Raw genomic sequence first — 17025 nt, 5'->3', positions numbered from 1 at the left:
TTAGAAAACATTTTTGTTCCCTTGACCATTCAATAAAAGCAATATCCCACATGGTTGCCTTCTATAACTAAATTATTTTATTATAAATATTTCCACCACCAACAATGTATCCTATTAACTACATCATATAGGCAGATACGGGTAAAAAAAAAAAAAAGTGTCTTTTCATAACATTCTAATATTCTACACCTGATTTGAAAGACCAAATGAATTAACAGATCATACACAAATTATGAAGCTCCAATCTACAACTTCCATGACACAATGATTCCAACCAATACAATGTTAGCTGTGTTGACTCTGCTTCAGGGGATATAAAATGCAATTAAACTAATAACTAATACTGATTATTCAAAATATGTATCAAACTCACTGACAAATTTTAACTGGCATTTTTAGAAGGCTATAGCAACAAAGAGATTAACATATCTTCCTGTTATAGCAGATGAATTTGGAATTTTCAAATACTACAAATTTTCCAGGTGGTTGTCAACTGAAAATTAAGTGTTCTAAGTGCTCACAGTAGGTGAATAAAAGATAAACATTTGGTATTTAGTAAGACATTTATCATAAAATGATGGAAACTCATGAGGAACTGGAAACCAGGAGACATATTTAAGCAGACAAATATTAGGGTCAAATCAGGGAATTGTTAGCTAAGAACATACAAACAGAGTCTTAAAAGCAGAAAGGGTAGTGTAGTATTAAATGGAAAGGATTTAAAAATCAAGTACATCAATGAGTGCTCTTAATGCTAAAATATGGAAACAGAGAAATATGGCAAAAATTAAAAATGAGTTATCATTGAATCTACTCTGATAATACACTGAATATTGATCTTTTCTAGAAGCTTAATTCTATTCCCAGCTGTCCCAGGAATAAACCCTGGTCTAGAGCAGCAGTTCGTAAATAGTAGTATAAGAATTCCTGGAAAACCTATGAATTTATCCTTAAAGAAAGAGTAGAACACACAAATTTAGGTGAGTTTCCCAACAAAAAGCACCAAAGGGAAGGTGACATTACTTTTAAGTTTCTTGATGAAGGAGAAAACTAGACAACATTCTTGGTCACAGCTGCAGCTTCCCATGGATTTAACTTAGGCAAAACCCACCATGCAGCTCTGTATTGAGATGCTGAAGGCTATATAGAGATATGATAAATGAGAGAAAAGATATCCAAAGAAGGGGGGTGGGGCAGGCAGGATTTTCTCAAGTAAATAAAATTTGGAAGGAGACGTTAAGGGTGTAGGAATCAAGAGTCCCATTTTGTGGCATAATATGATCCTGATACCTTTTTGAGGTACAATGGAAATGGCAAAAGCTGTTGTCTATACAAGTGTGGATCTTAGAAGGAAAGTCTGGGATATAAATTTGTAAGTCATTAACATAATGGTGGTATTATGGGAATTGAAAGCATCACCTAAAGAGAAGATCTAGGGAGAAAAAAAAAGAGAAGGGTTCACCATTAGGTTAGTGAGAAGCACTTTCAAAAAAGCAATCCATAGACACTGCACAGAAGAAGAGGAGAAAGTAGAGGAAATTGACCATAAGAGAGAAGAGCCAGCTGGGAAAGAGATAGATGGGAGTGAGACAGATTGGGTTTCACTAAGACACAGACATTACACCTGAACCAAGAGTAAGACAACAGCACAGTTTCTGACACAGTTTCTGACCCAATAAAGGCTTGTTAAATTAATGACTGGATGAATGAGTTACAGACTGAACTAGCATGGCATTTCTAGAATTAAGAGTTGACTAGGAAAGGATGGAAATACATGGTAAAATTATGATAACTCTAAGAAGGTCAGATCAAAGTGATGCTGTAAACTTACCTTATATATATAGTAAAAATATATAGTAAAAAAACTATGGATTTATTTTAATATACTCACCAACCAAAAAAGAAAGAGTAAGTTCTGTAGTATTTTCTACTCTTTAATAAAATTTAATAATGAAATAGATTACTGGGAAGTAATCAATAAAACTTTTGTAGATTAATTTTAACTGCTTAGAAAAGGAAAAATGTATTGAACCTTAGAAGTACAAAAAAAGAGAAATATTACAATGGTATACAGAAATACAATAATGACTCAAAATACTTCCACTGAAATGCAACAGAAAAACTGTGAGCCATTATATCTTAGAGAAGAAGCAGTCCTAATGAAGTAGATTTTTGAAAACTATCATACAGGTAAGCTCATTAGTTGCAATGAAAGTTCTCCCTGATGATCTAGGAGTACTTAATGATCAGGATTTGTTATGTCTCAAAAACAAAGGTACTTTTTAATTCATGTGATAGCTCACTAAGGAGTTTCAAATCTGGAAACTTTTAAATGATGATACATAATACATGTATAAGAGCATGAAAACACTCCAAAGCAAACACAGACTTAGTTAATTCAAAACGTCACATTTTCTCCTCAAGTCTCATTCATTAATAAAGTAATATAATTAAAAAGTTATGCTCAACAATCACCTGTACTATAAAAAGTGCTTCAGTGATGGCTTTTCTGTGTTAAAGATGAAGTTTGCTGCTCCCTATGAAACATATTAACGGTATCTGCGGACCCATCCACAGACACTAGACTCCACTCTTAACAGATGGAAACTGAAAAGCCCCCAAACCCCAGCACGCCCTGCTGAAATACCAAAGCAACAAACAGAAAAATACCCAGAAGAATCAAACCAAGTTACAGTTCTGCAAGTCCTTATCAAAGGGAAATATTTCTAAAGAACAAATTAGAATATTAATAAAGAATTTTAAGTATGAGTCAACATAAATATTTTAAAAATTTCATTTACAGCAAAACCTGCTAAACAATCAATTCTACAGTAAAAAATACATCTATTAAAACCATGTTTTTCTCCAGGAAAAAAAACTCCCTGTGTATTTCAAGGTACTTTCTACTGTTTTCATCCACTACTCTGCTATCTATCAAACTGCTTAATATCCATCAAGAATACTCATTTCCAATTTTTTTCATCCCATTTGGTCAAAAATTCCAAAATATCAGAATTCTCTCTTTAGAAGAGTTGATTTCCCTGAGTTAACGGACCAATCAGTAAGAGTTATTTTGAATATCACTGAGTGATTTTGAATGTTTCCAACCCATTCAGATCAATGCCCTTTTGCCCTATCTCAGGTGGTTTAACACAAGAAAATAATTTCAATTATTTTCCCTTCTTGAATCCTATTAAAACATCTATAACTATATATATGGATTCTTCTTATAGCAAGGACATTTTTTGGTAGCAGAGGGGTAAAGTAAGTAATTCAATCATTCATTATAACACTAGGATTTATTACTAAAAGTTTAAGTAAAAAGCTTATTTTTTGTATTACAAATCAAGACAGGCCATATGAAATATTTACTTCAAAGAAACATACATCTCAGAAAAACTTTCAAAGAACATTTCATCCAATCACATGTTTCTTTGTCAACAAAGTTCTATAAGCCTCATTTTATAGAAGAAGAATAATTTAAAGGGAGCAGGAAAAGATAAAATTGATTTTTTTAAAGAAGAAATATTCATTTTAATATGGTAAACAATAAAATATCCTTCTTTAAGTTGAATTCCAATATTAAAAAGAAAATAAAGAGATTATAAAGACAATTTCATATTACTAATGACTAGTAGTCAACAAAAAAAGAATACAGATATTCCAGCATTCCAGGTGAGTTGTTTTCCAAAATGTATTCATAAATTGGTTGTTTGACACCAAGTACAGTTGACAGAATCAATGTGAAATATAAATGAAAATTGAGGCCAGGTGCAGTGGCTCACGCCTGTCATCCCAGCACTTTGGGAGGCTGAGGCAGGCGGATCATGAGGTCAGGAGATCAAGACCATCCTGGCTAACATGGTGAAACCCCGTCTCTACAAAAATACAATAAATTAGCTGGGTATGGTGGTGGGTGCCTGTAGTCCCAGCAACTTGAAAGGCTGAGGAAGAAAAATGACGTGAACCTGGGAGGCGGAGCTTGCAGTGAGCCGAGATCAGGCCATGGCACTCCAGCCTGGGTGACAAAGCGAGACTCTGTCTCCCAAAAAAAAAAAAAAAAGAAAGAAAGAAAATTGAATTATTAAGGTTATTAAGGTAGTCAAAAAATTATATTTAAATCATATTATAACCAAGTATTAATAATAGGTCTATCTGTTGTATGACCCTTTAAGGCCTGATCTAAGCCCACAATTGAGACTAGAATCAGGTTTGAAATTTGGGCATTAGGAAAGGGTAAAATGAAACTCTGGCAGGTATGGTGTCTTCTATAACAAAAAAAGAGAGCACCAACAAGTGGGGCAGAGATAGACTCAGTACTCAGGAAAGTGGGGACATGATTGCTGGTTCTGGTCTCAGGAACATAATAGGTTATCAGTGCCTATGAATGACATTGAATCAAGAGAGCATCACCCTGGCCAAAGTGGAGATTTAGCAGTAGAAGGTAGGGCTAGCAGGTATCCATAACGTTTAAACTGCAAAACAAAGTAATTTATAATATAAGGTCTCATCATCTAACTAAACAAATTAAACTCATACCTCCATTCATGACAACTCACAATATTCTACAACTCTCTATTTTTAAAATGAGATACTGGGTATGAAAACACTGTGATAAAGTGGAAAGTATATACAAATAAAAGGTATAATTTTCAGTCTTTTAGCGCTGAAGACCAGAGCCATGAAATGTTTCTTAAAAAGGCACAAACCTTTACTAGCTTTGTCTAAAGGTTCCAAATCACCCACAAAATTCAGTATATCAGGGTACTTCTCTTCACATACTTCCACCAGGAAATGAAGTAGCGTTGTTTTCTGATCTGCTGACTTTGTGTCCTTTAGCTAAATAGAATAGGAGGGAGAAAAAACACAGAGTCATAAGTATGTTGATATTCTGTCTACTTAAATAATGTTAATACTGTATTTTGTAGATAAGGACCCAAAGTTGTAAAATTAGTTGATTTCGTTTTTGAAAAACAACTATTTAAATACTTGACAAACTACTTTTGACTTGCTGTTGCTTGGTGAAAATCATTATTTGTTGCAAAAAAGGAGTAAGTTTAATCTAGTATGCAATGTTTTATAGAAAAAAAAATGTGGCAAAATGTCTAGGAAAACAGAGTAACCTATAAGTCTATTTAATAGGAATATTTAAACATCCCTGGGCATTCATCCATTTATCATTTGCACATATTCATAGAATGCCTACTAGACACTGTAGTGGTTGGAGATCTAACAACAAATAAATCACAGACTTTCCTCAAGAAGCTGTTTAGTTAAAAAATATACATATTTTCCTTGGTGTGACAAATAGTATAGTAAAAATAATCACAAAGTTCATCTAGGAGGATATGGCATCAGAACTGAAACTTCGAAGACAGGAAGTTGTATGGGCTTAGGGAAGAGAAGGAAAAAATACAAAAGTGCAATAACATAGGTTCATGCAGCAGCATTTATAAGGACTATAGATGAGGAAGGATATGACACATCTGAGGTGGCTGAGTGCCTCCAGAACTGAAGTGTATCTGTATTAGGGAAGGCAAGTAGGGACATGGCAAAGATATAAATCTGAAAAGACCAGAAAATAAAAGGAAAGGTAATGCCATGCAATGGAAATAGGATTTTGATTTTGAAGTAATGCCAGTTTTCCATCTAGATGAGAGATGATCAGATATACATTTTAGAAAGCTCCCTCCAGTGAGTGTGGCTAAAAAGATTAGGGCAAGAGTACTAAGAGAAGCATGAATAGTAATTAAAAAACCCATGGCAATAATCAGACAGGGAAAGAGGGCAGTCTGAACGGAGGTTGTGCCTGGGAAATGGGGACAATGAGACCATATGGGTGTGGAAACCCAGGTGATGCTGTAAACTAACACAGGTCAGAAAAGATGAGAAACAGATTTGTGTGAGGTGGCCAAAGAAGAAAATTGTTTGCTTTGGACAAAGGAAAATTTGAAGCTTTTCGGCAGTATCCAGGTGGATACGTCTTGAAAGAACATAAATTTATCTATCTACGTATAGAACATGTTTTCATTATTTTGTTTTCATGATTGCCCCCTAAGGAGTTTTTAGGCAGTTTTTTCCTAATTGCACTTATAAAATTTTAAAACCACAAAGGTGATGCATTTGTTTGTATACTGTATGCATTTCTGTGTTTTACACCGAAAAACTAGTTAAACAAGTAAGACATTTTTGCTCTCCAAGAACCATTTTTTTATCCCTGAAAGATACTTATTGAAGATACATGGTTAGACCTCAGAGGAATAAACTGGGCACCAACTGGTGACCAGTTGATCAAATTAACATAAACAGGTATGTAGAATGAATGAAAAGAGGATACGGGCTTGACATGACCAGGGTGGACCAATCCTAATCTCAAATGGCTAAGGAGTACAATCACAGGGAGAGGCAGTTAAGCAAAAACTTGAAAAATGATAGAAGTTATCTTGGGTTTTGTGTAGAGTTGGGGTAGAAAGTATTGGCAAGGAGGAGTGGTATGAACACAGGACTAATAGGTAATCTAGTAGCATTCCCTACCATAAAGTAATCATTTAGAACAGTGATACAAATAAAGGGTTAAAAAAAATCAGTCTTTTCCACCAGAATTTAATTTAGAGCTAGAAATTCAGCTCTATTTACTTGCTTCCTTTCCAAGAATTTCCCACTTTAAAATTGGTTTCTAAATAAATTCCCATAAGCAATATTTTTAAAAATCCAACCTCACTAAATATTCTATCACTATCAGAAAAATACCAAATAACTGTGAATGTCCGGTAGTGGAAGAATGAGAGATTTCTGTGCCATCAGACATATTAACATACTGACTACTTATTGATTCAAAAACTATCATAGCCCTGGGAACAGTGAGTTATCCACCTAGACAGCCTTACTTTCACAACATGACACATGTAATAGGTTTAAATGCTATGCTGACCCACACAACATGCAAGTTATACAGTGGTTCCCAGTACTTTAAAAACAGACTGAATATGAACACTTAGTCCATTATTTGGTACCTTGTTTAAAAGAAGTACAGATTTCACAACATAGAGCTGAGTGTTTTATAAAAGGACGCTTCAAAAATATGATTCCATTGACTACCTAGACAAATTGTCACTAACATATGTGGATGATTTGGCAATGTTAAAGCATGCCCTTGACTAATTAATAGTCTTGAGCAAGTTACTGGACCTTAGCTTTCACACAGGTAAAATAAGAAAATGAAACAACATAGAAACTCTAAACTCACCTTTTACTCTAAAAATGTTAAGTATATATTATAGTGGAACTAAGAGTTAGTAGACACAGTACAATCTAATTTTTAAAAACTAGAAGAATGGAGAAATGTATTAATAATCTCATTTCAGAGTTATTTCTGTATGTTTGGGTCACTTGGAATCATTCTATAGGCTTCTGTTTTTACATATAGACTCATGAATGTCAAATACAATTTTTAAAAGTTTCCTTATAATCCTATAATTTCATTCATACTATCATTTTAAATAGGTAAGGCCAGATTAAAAGCAGCAAACTCTTACAAATAGTTTTCTCTTTGTACAGCCACCAAAAGTTAACATGAAAGTTGTATTCTGTCTTGTTGAAAACCACCCTAGTAGCAAAGATCCTTTTTCTCACCTACCCTCATTTACAGCAAGGACTACTTGGGGAACATCCTTCCTACTCTGAACTCTCAGCAATCCATTGTTACCAGTCTACACCCTTGTAGTCTGTGTGGAATGTTAAGACAATCACCATCTACTTCCATAATTTGTAAAGCCTAGAGAGAGTATTCCAATAGTATTTGTGATATAGCTAAATAGCCAGCAACTGCTAGGATTAACATATCAAGAAATCTCAATGATGGAAGAACAACCAATTGGATCAATCTTGGTCTTTATTTATAAGCAATGAGAATTCAGAATTTAGAATCATGGAACACGATGTAGTTTGTAGCAACTACTAGTTTAATAAATGTTAAGTACTCAAGTCAAACACAGATTTGAGTTATTCAGAGACAATTATAAAGCTAAACAATAATTTAGGCGGAGGGCACTACCATGGGTTGTCTTGTTGAAAACATCAACTGAGTAGCGAGCAGCATAATGGGAACAGTCTAATATTAAAAAGTACACTCACTGAATAGTGAAGGGTAGCACATTACTCCTATCATTTCAAAATGGGTATTTAACAATTGAAAGACACCACTCAAACTTTCAAGTAAATAAATTTGAAACTAAGCCTAATAAATAAGAGGTTCAGAAAAGAAGCATGTTGTTGATAATGCATGGTGTCTTATTTAGAAATTACTACACAACTCTAAACTCCAGGGCACAGATTTTTCATTTATGTTCTAACATTCTCTAGAAAAATTTCACAATGCTGCCAAGACACTCTTCCTGCCTCAACTACTCTATTCTCTCCTTCCCCTCTCTCTAATCATTTTTTAAAAAGTCTTCCAAAAGCATGAAAGTATAAAATGTATTAGGTCCTTATCCATTTGCTCAATATTTTTTCGTTTCATTAATGAACATTACTAACTAAAAAGGCACATTCTACTTCTACTCCTATCATATTCATTCATATCATAATCAGTTTCTGAGTTAGAACAAGTAAAGCTTGGAAGACAGTGTTAATTTTGTTGAAGATGAGTAACAACTTAAGTACACTTTGAAATGCTAAATCTTGGAAAGAAAATAAAATATTTGCTTTAAAAATATGTTCAGGTTAAAAGTATACTTTATTTAAACTTTAACAGTCAGTGCTTGACAGGATTTCTTTTGTATTATTGTCAAGAGATTTATCTTACTGATGAGTAATCATCACTGTTAAATAGAATTTCCTATTTATGTATTATTTCTTTAAGGTACATTTAATGTGGCATAAATGTCAAATAAACAAAAGATAGATGGAGTTTCTCCAACCACTCTGTTCATTCCAGACAAAATAATGTTAAAAGCGGATCCTGTAATAAATCATGGCCTAGCTGTCAGTCTGGAGTAAAACTCCCTTGTAGTTACAGTGTAAGGCCTGGAGATATTTTTGAGGTATTCAGCACAAATTTGGATGACATTTAAAGAATATTCCATTATTTTAGTTACATAGAAATAATTTAAATTTAAACCCTAAAATAAAAACTAAGCATCTTGATGATATTCAAAAGTCAAGAAACTAGAATCCCTTCCTGTTTGAAATAATGAAACTTACATCTTAAGAATATTATCACATTAATAACTCTATTCCGCATCATTATGTTCCTATAATCTAGGTATGTATCAAAGCAGCATTGAATATTTAGATGTTTAGATGCTGTGGACATTAGTGACCACCAGAAACATGACAAAGTTCTGAAAAATCTTGTCATGGCACCATTAACAGTTTAGAAGAATACAACCTTTGAATAATATTAATGCTGAGGATGACAGTAGCAATTCTTGTTTGGTACTTACTACAAGACAGACACTAGTCAAATAATATAACACATGTTAACTGCTTAAAACATACAACCGCCAACTAGTATTATACCCATTATTTAAAAAGGAAAATGGAAATTTAGAGAGATCATATAGCTTACACTGGATCACATGGAGCCAATGATTGGAACGCATGTCTGTGTGAATACAAAGCTGTTATCCACTATAAAATATAGTTCCTTTATGGAAGTCTTTAGTCTAACTTATTAGTAACAAAAGAAAGCAAATTCTCAAAAAATGGTAGTAAAACAACAAAAGAGCATTAATGCAATTTAAAATAGTAGCACCCTTTAACCTGCTAATGCTAGCATGGAAAGCATCTAAAAACAGACACCACGTTCCCTTGAGGTCATTTCTAGTTCTCAGAGCACAAAATTCTATTGTTTTATCTGTAAAATAAATAAAATGCCATCTGAATCATATCAATCAAATAGTAACTCTTTATATATTTCTAATGGATAACTGCTGACAAAATATAATATCATATGATTGAAGAAAAAGGTATCTATAAAGTTTAACCTTCAATGGATTTATACAACTATATTTTAATAGCATCATATCCCATTTCAAATCTTCTGCAGAATAAAGTGGATTGTGTATGCATAAAATAGCATAAAGGTATCCATGTGAAAATGAATGTACGAAGACACACTAACAAAGACTATATATCACAGTTGCTCAGAGAGAAAGCTCAAAAAGTCAATGTGGTAGTACAAATTCACTAATAAAACCAACCACCATTATAGAATGGATATTGTTTTCTGGTATGTCTGTGTGCTTGTGTGTGTGCCTGGTATGTGTTTGTGTGTGTGTGTGTGTGTGTATTTGAGATGGCCTCTTGCTTTATTTACATATATATATTTACATATAAATGTTTTAATATATATATATTTTAAATAATCATTGTACTAATGAAATTTTTCAAAACAAAACAATATCATTCCAAGACAAATGGCAATGAAAATCTTGAAATAAATAAAACAAGATGGTTGAGGCAAGAGAATTGCATGAGCCTAGGAGTTCAAGACTGCAGTGAGCTATATAAACTCTCCACTGTACCCAGGTATAGGTGACAGAGTGAGACCCGGCTCTTAAACAACAAAACATAACAAGCCCGAGGTGCTTATGCCACTGCCATAACCATAACTGTTAATACCAAAATACAACTTTCTTAATAATTTTAAAGATAGAAACCAACTGATATTAGGTAAATTAAGATATTAAGGCATATAAATATTAAATTACCTATGGCACTCGTATATAAAAACAATTTATATTAATTTCATTTTAAAACGATGAGAATTAAAACATTAAGTGACCAAGAAAGTGCTTTAAATAACGTGGACTTCCGTAACTATAATATGCTACCATATCCCCACACACTTTCTGTGAATTATATTTTTAACACATTTCTCTTGAATTACAGTGAGTGTAGAAACTTCTACATAAAAAGCATTTTTGCTTTTTAGTAAAAGTTTAGCATACTACATTGTCTATTATATTGCACTGTTCTGTTCATACTGCCCCCTTTTTCCCTCAAAAGATATAAAACACCTCAATGTTCTTTATAAAAAAGGACTATTTTCAGTTCTTTTAGTACTGAGAGATCAGAAAACACACATTCATAACAGGCAAATGGGAAAAACTACTAGAATAAACAATCTGCAAGGGAACAAATACGATTAGAATACAAATATATTTTTAAAACGCTAAACTTGGATGATCAAAGACATAAAAAAATACAAGATACTGCTTCGCCAACTATATCAGCACTCTCTACCCTAACAAAAACACTCTCACCAAGAACAATGAATCATGGCAGGGTTGCAGTGAGACCGGCACTTTCATAGTGCCAGTCTATGAAAGCCACTGCGGGCACGTGCAAATCAGTAAAACCTCCAGGCAAATAATTTAGTAACATATGTCAAAAATTTAAAAAATATTCTTGTTTGGAGTAGTTTCAGAAAACTCACTGGAGTCGAGTACTGTCCAGCCAAAGCTATGTAACTAAACTGCTATTTTAGAGCATCGATTTCTTAATCTAATAATAAGAATTTCTCATGGGAACAATTAACAAAAATTGGAGAAAGTGCTTAGAAAGTGAACATGTTTAGATTGTTTATACAAAGGGACCAAATATATTAATTTCAAATTAAAGTTTTTTTAACCCTTAAAATTTTATTAATAATTAACAGACTTTATATTTTAGAGCAATTTTAGCTTTACAGGAAAAATGAACACAAAACAGAGTTCCTATATATCCTTCCCTATGCGAACACACAAATTATCCTGTGGTAAACGTTTTACATTTGTGTGGTACATTCATGACAAGTAATGTACCAATATCGACATGTTATTGTTAAGCAGTTTCCACATTAAGGTCGCTCTTTGTGTTCTGCAGTTCTATGTGTTTTGATAAACTCAGTGTTATTCATCCATCACTGCAATGTTATACAGAATAGCTTTACCACCCTAAAAAATTCTGTGTCTCACCTATTCATTCCTTCCTTATTCCCTCTCCCCAGAACCCCTGGCAACTACTGATGTTTTACTGTCTCTAGACTTTTGTCACTTACAGAACATCACATAGTTGGAATAATACAGTACATAGCCCTTCCAGTCTGGTTTCCTTCACTTAGCAATAGGAATTTAATGTTCTTCCATGTCTTTCCTTGGCTTAAGAAGATCATTTATTTTTAATATTGAATAATATTCCAAATGAATATACCACAGTTTATCCATTCACCTACTGAAGGACATGTTGCTTGCTTCCAAGTTCAGGCAATTATGAATAAAATGGCTGTAAACATTTGTATGCAGGTTTTTGTGTGGATGTTGTTTTCAACTCATTTGCGTAAATACCCAGGAGTGTGATTACTGGATAGTTTGTTCCACATATAGCTTTGCAACTGCCAGTTATCTAAAGTTGATGTGCCACATTTCGCTTTCCCACTAGCAATGAATGAAGGTTGTACTATACACTAACCAGCACTTGGTTCTGTCAGCGTTTAGTATTTTAGCAATGCCAGTACATATGCAGTGGCGTCTCATTGTTTTAGTTTGCAATTCCTTAATGACATATGTTGCTGACTATTATAGGGTCAGAAAAATTACAGCTCCATCCTCTTAGGGTCCTTGCTGGTCTGACAATTTAATTTGATGGGAGATATATAAACAGGAGAAACGTGTAATGCAAGTTTTCCGTAGCACAAAGACCATCAAAGGAATGAAGATTGAAAGAAATACAGTCAGTTACCCATATACTGGGTTGAGCAAAGAAGAGTTGTGAAGAAGCAACTACATCAGGTGGGAAATTATTTTTAACAAGGCCTCTACAAAATTCTCTTTGTTGAGACTTTCTATTGTTGAAGATTAAAGATACTGCGTCTTTCTGGTATATAGGAAGGCAAACTTTGCATCAAAATTTTCTCTTCTGCTTTTAAGAAATAGCAAGGAGGTCAAAGTGATCTTTCTATACCTGCTGTTTTTCAAGTATCTTTAAATTAAAGAGTCAATATACCAGAATAGCATATTTTAATCCCTTCAATATTTACTTAACACCTATACATTTTGATGGGTATCTGTTCACATCTTTTGATCATTTCTTTAAACTGCTTTATTTTCTTAGTTTTAAGAGTTTTTGTACATTTTAGATAAAAGTCCTTTATCAGGGGGGCGGAGCAAGATGGCCGAATGGGAACAGCTCCAGTCTCCAACTCCCAGCGCGAGCGACACAGAAGACTGGTGATTTCTGCATTTCCAACTGAGGTACTGGGGTTATCTCACTGGGGAGTGCCGGACAATCGGTGCTGGTGAGCTGCTGCAGCGCGACCAGCAAGAGCTGAAGCACGGCGAGGCATTGCCTCACCTGGGAAGCGCAAGGGGGAAGGGAATCCCTTTTCCTAGCCAGGGGAACTGAGACACAGAACACTTGGAAAATCGGGTAACTCCCACCCCAATACTGCGCTTTAAGCAAACAGGCACACCAGGAGATTATATCCCACACCTGGCCGGGAGGGTCCCTCGCCCATGGAGCCTCACTCATTGCTAGCACAGCAGTCTGGGATCTAACCACAAGGCAGCAGCGAGGCTGGGGGAGGGATGCCCGCCATTGCTGAGGCTAAGTAGGTAAACAAAGCCCCTGAGAAGCTCGAACTGGGTGCAGCTCACAGCACCTCAAGGAAACCTGCCTGTCTCTGTAGACTCCACCTCTTGGGACAGGGCACAGCTAAACAACAACAACAGAAAAGGCAGCATAAACCTCTGCAGACACAAACGACTCTGTCTGACAGCTTTGAAGAGAGCAGTGGATCTCCCAACACGGAGGTTGAGATCTGAGAACGGACAGACTGCTTGCTCAACTGGATCCCTGACCCCTGAGGAGCCTAACTGGGAGACATCCCCCACTAGGGGCAGTCTGACACCCCACACCTCAGAGGGAGGAGTACACCCCTGAGAGGAAGCTTCCAAAGTAAGAATCAGACAGGCACACTCGCTGTTCAGCAATATTCTATCTTCTGCAAACTCTGCTGCTGATACCCAGGCAAATAGGGTCTGGAGTGGACCTCAAGCAATCTCCAACAGACCTACAGCTGAGGGTCCTGACTGTTAGAAGGAAAACTATCAAACAGGAAGGACACCTATACCAAAACCCCAGCAGTACGTCACCATCATCAAAGACCAGAGGCAGATAAAACCACAAAGATGGGGAAAAAGCAGGGCAGAAAACCTGGAAATTCAAAAAATAAGAGCGCATCTCCCCCTGCAAAGGAGCGCAGCTCATCACCAGCAACGGATCAAAGCTGGTCAGAGAATGACTTTGACAAGATGAGAGAAGAAGGCTTCAGTCCATTAAGCTTCTCAGAGCTAAAGGAGGAATTACGTACCCAGTACAAAGAAACTAAAAATCTTGAAAAAAGAGTGGAAGAATTGATAGCTAGAATAATTAATGCAGAGAAGGTCATAAACGAAATGACAGAGATGAAAAACATAACACGAGAAATATGTGACAAATCCACAAGCTTCAGTAACCGACTCGATCAACTGGAAGAAAGAGTATCAGCGATTGAGGATCAAATGAATGAAATGAAGTGAGAAGAGAAACCAAAAGAAAAAAGAAGAAAAAGAAATGAACAAAGCCTGCAAGAAGTATGGGATTATGCAAAAAGACCAAATCTCTGTCTGATTGGGGTGCCTGAAAGTGAGGGAGAAAGTGGAACCAAGTTGGAAAACACTCTTCAGGATATCATCCAGGAGAACTTCCTCAACCTAGTAGGGCAGGCCAACATTCAAATTCAGGAAATACAGAGAACGCCACAAAGATACTCCTCCAGAAGAGCAACTCCAAGACACATAATTGCCAGATTCACCAAAGTTGAAATGAAGGAAAAAATCTTAAGGGCAGACAGAGAGAAAGGTCGGGTTACTCACAAAGGGAAGCCCATCAGACTGACAGCAGACCTCTCGGCAGAAACTCTACAAGCCAGAAGACAGTGGGGGCCAATATTCAACATTCTTAAAGAAAAGAATTTTCAACCCAGAATATCATATCCAGCCAAACTAAGTTTCATCAGTGAAGGAGAAATAAAATCCTTTACAGATAAGCAAATGCTTAGAGATTTTGTCACCACCAGGCCTGCCTTACAAGAGACCCTGAAGGAAGCCCTAAACATGGAAAGGAACAACCGGTACCAGCCATTGCAAAAACATGCCAAAATGTAAAGATCATCGAGGCTAGGAAGAAACTGCATCAACTAACGAGCAAAATAACCAGTTAATATCATAATGGCAGGATCAAGTTCACACATAACAATATTAACCTTAAATGTTAATGGACTAAATGCTCCAATTAGAAGACACAGACTGGCAAACTGGATAAAGAGTCAAGACCCATCAGTCTGCTGTCTTCAGGAGACCCATCGCACATGCAGAGACATACATAGGCTCAAAATAAAGGGATGGAGGAAGATCTACCAAGCAAATGGAGAACAAAAAAAAGCAGGGATTGCAATTCCAGTCTCTGATAAAACAGACTTTAAACCATCAAAGATCAAAAGAGACAAAGAAGGCCATTACATAATGGTACAGGGATCAATTCAACAGGAAGAGCTAACTATTCTAAATATATATGCACCCAATACAGGAGCACCCAGATTCATAAAGCAAGTCCTTAGGGACTTACAAAGAGACTTAGACTCCCATACAATAATAATGGGAGACTTCAACACTCCACTGTCAACATTGCACAGATCAACAGGACAGAAAGTTAACAAGGATATCCAGGAATTGAACTCTTCTCTGCACCAAGTGGACCTAATAGACATCTATAGAACTCTCCACCCCAAATCAACAGAATATACATTCTTCTCAGCACCACATCACACTTATTCCAAAATTGACCACATAATTGGAAGTAAAGCACTCCTCAGCAAATGTAAAAGAACAGAAATTATAACAAACTGTCTCTCAGAACACAGTGCAATCAAACTAGAACTCAGGACTAAGAAACACAATCAAAACCGCTCAACTACATGGAAACTTGAACAACCTGCTCCTGAATGACTACTGGGTACATAACGAAATGAAGGCAGAAATAAAGATGTTCTTTGAAACCAATGAGAACAAAGATACAACATACCAGAATCTCTGGGACACATTTAAAGCAGTCTGTAGAGGGAAATTTATAGCACTAAATGCCCACAAGAGAAAGCAGGAAAGATCTAAAATTGACACTCTAACATCACAATTAAAAGAACTAGAGAGGCAAGAGCAAACACATTCAAAAGCTAGCAGAAGGCAAGAAATAACTAAGATCAGAGCAGAACTGAGGGAGATAGAGACACAAATAACCCTCCAAAAAATCAATGAATCCAGAAGTTGGTTTTTTGAAAAGATCAACAAAATTGACAGACTGCTAGCAAGACTAATAAAGAAGAAAAGAGAGAAGAATCAAATAGATGCAATAAGAAATGATAAAGGGGATATAACCACCGACCCCACAGAAATACAAACTATGATCAGAGAATACTATAAACACCTCTATGCAAAAAAACTAGAAAATCTAGAAGAAATGGATAATTTCCTGGACACTTACACACTTCCAAGACTAAACCAGGAAGAAGTTGAATCCCTAAATAGACCAATAGCAGGCTCTGAAATTGAGCCAATAATTAATAGCCTACCAACCAAAAAAAGTCCAGGACCAGATGGATTCACAGCTGAATTCTACCAGAGGTACAAGGAGGAGCTGGTACCATTCCTTCTGAAACTATTCCAATCAATAGAAAAAGAGGGAATCCTCCCTAACTCATTTTATGAGGCCAACATCATCCTGATTCCAAAGCCTGGCAGAGACACAACAAAAAAAGAGAATTTTAGACCAATATCCCTGATGAACATCGATGCAAAAATCCTCAATAAAATACTGGCAAACTGGATTCAGCAGCACATCAAAAAGCTTATCCACCATGATCAAGTGGGCTTCATCCCTGGGATGCAAGGCTGGTTCAACATTCGCAAATCAATAAACGTAATCCAGCATATAAACAGAACCAAAGAC

At 35.6% G+C, this 17025-nt stretch overlaps 1 protein-coding gene across 2 annotated transcripts in view; it reads right to left on the bottom strand.

Annotated features, from left to right (window-relative positions):
- Positions 1-17025, bottom strand: part of DIAPH3 (diaphanous related formin 3) — a 522768-nt gene that overhangs the window by 188821 nt on the left and 316922 nt on the right. For both annotated transcript variants that reach the window (XM_023196219.3, XM_023196220.3), the window contains one exon: positions 4710-4839. In XM_023196219.3, coding sequence (XP_023051987.2) covers positions 4710-4839 — 130 coding nt within the window. The remainder of the gene's footprint in view (positions 1-4709; positions 4840-17025) is intronic.

Source organism: Piliocolobus tephrosceles, chromosome X (genome assembly GCF_002776525.5).
Source record: "Piliocolobus tephrosceles isolate RC106 chromosome X, ASM277652v3, whole genome shotgun sequence".
NCBI lineage: Eukaryota > Metazoa > Chordata > Mammalia > Primates > Cercopithecidae > Piliocolobus > Piliocolobus tephrosceles.
Note: the sequence above shows the minus strand (reverse complement) of the source record. Positions and strands in the feature narration are given on the sequence as shown.